The sequence below is a fragment of the Monoraphidium neglectum genome (assembly GCF_000611645.1).
Source record: "Monoraphidium neglectum strain SAG 48.87 unplaced genomic scaffold scaffold03888, whole genome shotgun sequence".
Taxonomy (NCBI): domain Eukaryota; kingdom Viridiplantae; phylum Chlorophyta; class Chlorophyceae; order Sphaeropleales; family Selenastraceae; genus Monoraphidium; species Monoraphidium neglectum.
In genome coordinates this window covers 2,233-6,332 of record NW_014009741.1, presented here as the reverse complement: position 1 = coordinate 6,332, position 4,100 = coordinate 2,233, and the positions used below count along the sequence as shown (strand labels likewise).

At 67.0% G+C, this 4,100-nt stretch overlaps 1 protein-coding gene across 1 annotated transcript; it reads right to left on the bottom strand.

Annotated features, from left to right (window-relative positions):
- Nucleotides 1-512: 512 nt before the first annotated feature.
- MNEG_13540 (Peptide chain release factor 1) lies at nt 513-3,735 on the bottom strand (the record flags this gene model as incomplete). The annotated part of the gene is made up of 10 exons (XM_014037989.1): nt 513-656; nt 1,062-1,249; nt 1,493-1,570; nt 1,900-2,013; nt 2,384-2,482; nt 2,630-2,707; nt 2,843-2,859; nt 2,981-3,074; nt 3,376-3,485; nt 3,717-3,735. Coding segments are annotated over 10 exons (941 nt in total), but the record flags the coding sequence as incomplete, so codon positions are not given.
- Between the last annotated feature and the right edge of the window lie 365 nt (nt 3,736-4,100).

Genomic DNA, 4,100 nt, shown 5'->3' with positions numbered 1-4,100 from the left:
GCCCCCGCTGCTCCCGCTGCGCGCTCAGCAGCTCGTCCAGCGCCTCCTCGCGCCGATGCCTGGCGATCGCGTCCATCAGGCTCCCCAGCTCGTCCCCTGACAGCACCCGCTCGACGCCGCCGAGGAAAGAGGCCCCAGGGACGCGGTGCTCGGTCACTCGCCCGTCCTGCACAGGGCGGCGGTTGCACAGGGGCGAGAGGGCAAGTATGAGCGCACGGTGCAAGCGCGAGAGCCATTTCAATGAGGGGGCCGCGGACGGGCGGAAGGGCATCAAGGAGCGCAACGGCGGCGGCGGCAGCGGCGGCGGCGCCCGAGCCGCTTCAGCGCATGTGGCGGAGACCGTGCCCGCCGGCCGGGCGGTCGGTCCTGGCGGCGAGCGCGCGACGACACACGGCTCGGCTATGCGGCGAGCCCAGCGCAGGGCCTCCCATTATCGGCCAGCAAGCGAATACATCTGGATCCCCAGAACAGCACGAGGACCCGGACGACTGCATTACTAAACCGCCTCCCACCAAAGCAGGGTGTGGCCCCCGCGGCTCACCACGTAGTGGAAGGTCCGTATGCGCTCGTTGAAGCGGGCGCCGCCGTGGGCCTGCTGGCGCGCGGAACTCAGGGATGCCGCCACCCTGAGCCTGTCCGCCTCCTGTACCTTTGACCTGCAGGGTGGTGGGGGTTAGGTAGGGATATGCCATATTTATTGTTCCTTTTTGGGGGGCCGGGGGCGGGGGCGTGTTGTGATAATGAGTGGCTCCATGTGGGTGGGGATGGTTGGGTCGGGGCTGGGGTCGATTGAGAGAGAAGTGGGCAGCTTAGAAGGATAAATCAACATGTCATGGCGGCGTCCAGGCGGCACGGCTTGCCCATCACAGCTGGCACCAAGGACCCCCGTCGGCCTACTTGGCCACTTGATTCGTTCGAGAGGCGTGCCCCAGGGAGCGAAGGCCGGGCGGTCGGCTGCACCACAGCCAGCTGCCCTCAGTCAACGCGCAAAACAATCACATGCGCGCACGAATGCCCGTCCGCAGTACTGCGTGCGCGCAATCACGCGCGCCTGCACGCACCTGAGCAACCTCAGCGCCTTGGCGCGGTTTTGGTGCTGCGAGCGCTCACTTTGGCAGGCAACCACCACCCCTGTCGGCAGGTGCGTCACGCGCACCGCGCTGTCCGTGGTGTTGACGTGCTGGCCGCCCGCGCCGCCCGCCCTGAAGGTGTCCCACTTGAGGTCCCCCTCGGAAATGGACACCTCGGACTGGGGGCGGCAGTCCAGAAGGCAGAGGCGGGCAGGGTTCACTTGGATGCGCCGCACTCGGCAATGAGATATGCTGACGCCGTAAGGCCCAGCCACCCAGCCCCTGGGCCAAGCTGGTTGTCCCAGATGGGTGAGTGACGGGCTGAACACAGGCGGGGCAAACGACTCGGCAAAGCACTCTGATGCAGGGCCGGTTAGGCCGATGGCAGCGGCCGCGGCCGAGGCGGGCTGCGCCCTGCGCACCTCCGCGGCCTCCGACAGCACCGCCACGGTGGCTGTGCCGGTCTGCATCTTCCCGGTCTTCTCGGTGAACGGCACGGTCTGCGCACGGCGCAAAGTCGAGCGCGCGAGGTTCGCGGCGTGAGGGTCGCGGCGTGAGCTTTGCGGCGCGGCGAGACGCAAGGGGTCAGCGCTCTGGCCGGCCGACGTCGGCGTGGGGCGCCACAAGGGCGGCGTGCCAGCTGGCACCATCGCGGGTTAAGCGGCGCCATCACAGGTAAAGTTGGTTGGGTACATAAGTGATGGTGCAGTTCAGTGTGGCATCTTTCGTCCCTGCGAGTTGGCCATCCTGCTTTGAATCCACAAGAGTCGCACACATTCATGAGCGGCAGACACGAGCGCGGGGCAGCGCGCCGCGCCGCCCCGCACACCTGGGCCCGGTGAACGCCGCTCTCCCAGCGCAGCCGCCCAAAGGCGCCGTGCCCGGCGACGACGGCGTCCGCCGCCTTGACGCCGCCATGGTCGTTGTATGTGACACTCATCAGCTGGGGGCGCAGGGGGGGAGGCGGCGGGCAGCCAAGGGGGTTGGCAGGAGTGAGATGAGCTTTGTGGGGGAGGAGGTGGGGCCAGGAAGAAAGGGCGCGGGCGGTTGGCGGAGGAAGGCTGGGGTGCTGAGCTCTGAGGGCAGCAGCGGGCCACAGCAAGCGCTGGCAGACAACTCCCCGGGGGTTGGCAGACGACACAAAAGGAGGGAGGATGGTCCCATGCAACCCCGTCCCCCCCACCCCAGTGCTCCGACACACGGGCGCAACTGCCAAAAGCTCCCTCCCTCTGTAGTGACGTACAAGCTCCTGCACAGCACAGCCATGCGCCAAGGTGTGTTGCAGGGAGAGGCCCCGGCTGGCACCCTCGCACCTCAAATTGCCAACCCTGGGCTATGCAGTACGATTTGTACATCCCAAGTAGGTCGCAGGCAAACTCCGCCGCCCACTCGCCGCCGACGCCGCTGCGAACCTGGCCGTTCGGTCAAGGGCGGTCAAGGGTGGTCAACGCCCGCGCGGGGGATGGCCCCAACCAAGCGGCGGGCGCGGCTGCAGGGGGAGAGAGGCGTCCCGAAAAGGGTGCGCCGCACGGCGCAGAAATGTGTGGGCTCACGCGCACCTCCAGAACTGCGTTGCGCTCGTCCTCCTCATCCGGGGGCAGCAGGTGAGACACCAGAGAGTCGCGCAGCTCCATGATCTGTCGCGCCGACGCGACCCCAGCAACCAGATCAATCAGCCAGCAGGGTTGTCAGGAGATAACGCGCTCCCACCTCTACCCACTTGGGAGGCAGGAGCAGTTCACACCGACAAAGAGCGGCAGTGAGCAGCGCACCGAGGGCGCCCCCGTCCCTGCAGCTGCAGTGGGCCCTATGGCTTTGGCCCCAAATCCCCTGCACATCCAGGCTGCTCCGCAAGCGCCGACAGGGCGGAACGGCTGCCCGGCTCGACCCTGAAGCGCAGCGGCGGCCACCTGCCTGCTGCGACAGCGCCGACCGCTCCTCCCGCGCCATGTCCCGCAGCTCTTCGCTCGACTCAGTGCTCAGTATCTCCTCGGCACCAGCCAGCTGCGGCACGGCAAGGGGGCCGCAGCGCACACAAGGGGCCTCGGGCGTCGCGCCGGGGTGCAAGGGTGGCGGGAGCCGGCATCGCGGCGCTGTGAGCGAAGGGCCCCCGCATCCGCTGGCGTGGCAGGGGCCGGGGACATCGCACATATGGTGCTGCTCTCGAGCCTCTCGTCACCGTGACCTCATGCAACTCCTGCTGCCCCACCGTCAGAGAACATTGGCGGTGGGCTTCCCTTGAAACGACGCTCATGCATGCCGCACAACTTCGCAAAGATCACTGGACGCCGCACGATCCGCCCACCTCCTGCTGTAGCCGCTCAATCTGCGCATACCCATCCGCCACTATCTGCAGCGCCCCGGCCCGCCGGCTAAGCTGCTGGTAACGCTCGCTGCTGGGGGACACGCCGCCGCCTGTGAGGTTCCGCGGGGCATGTGCGGGGTTTCCATGACCCAGCGCCATGAGACTTTTGAGGGGTGGCCGCGTCAAACGCAAGCTGGTTGCAATCGTGTGTGGCGGTTGGAGCAGCTTAGGTGAGGTTTAGCAGGCCCACAGGACCCCGCCATCCCACAAGGACACATGCAATTGGCAGCTGTGCAATGGTTGTGCAGGCAACTGCCTGCGGACAGGGGCCTGCCTCGCACCGTGGAGCTCCTGCAGCATGGCATGATGCTCCTGGCTGAGTGCCTTGAGGCGCTGGTCGATCAGCTGCTCCCTATCAGGCGCGGTGGCAAAGCCACGCGCCACGGCTGAAAGCAGCGGATGGTGCTGCATAACGTGCTGCACATGCTGCATGCCTGGCTGCACACAGGGCGTCCACAGCTGGCGGCCGAGGGTGGGCGCCATGGATTGCGCATAATCGAATGCACGTTCGAGGGCCGTTACAGGCAGTCGCGGCGCCTGGTGACCCAGCTGATCTGCGATCTGGATACCGGCTTTCGCAATTGTCGTTCTTGCCACCAGCTCTGCTACCGCGCTGTGAATTTGACACAGAGTTGTAGCGAGCGCACGCATGGCGGCACCGGCGG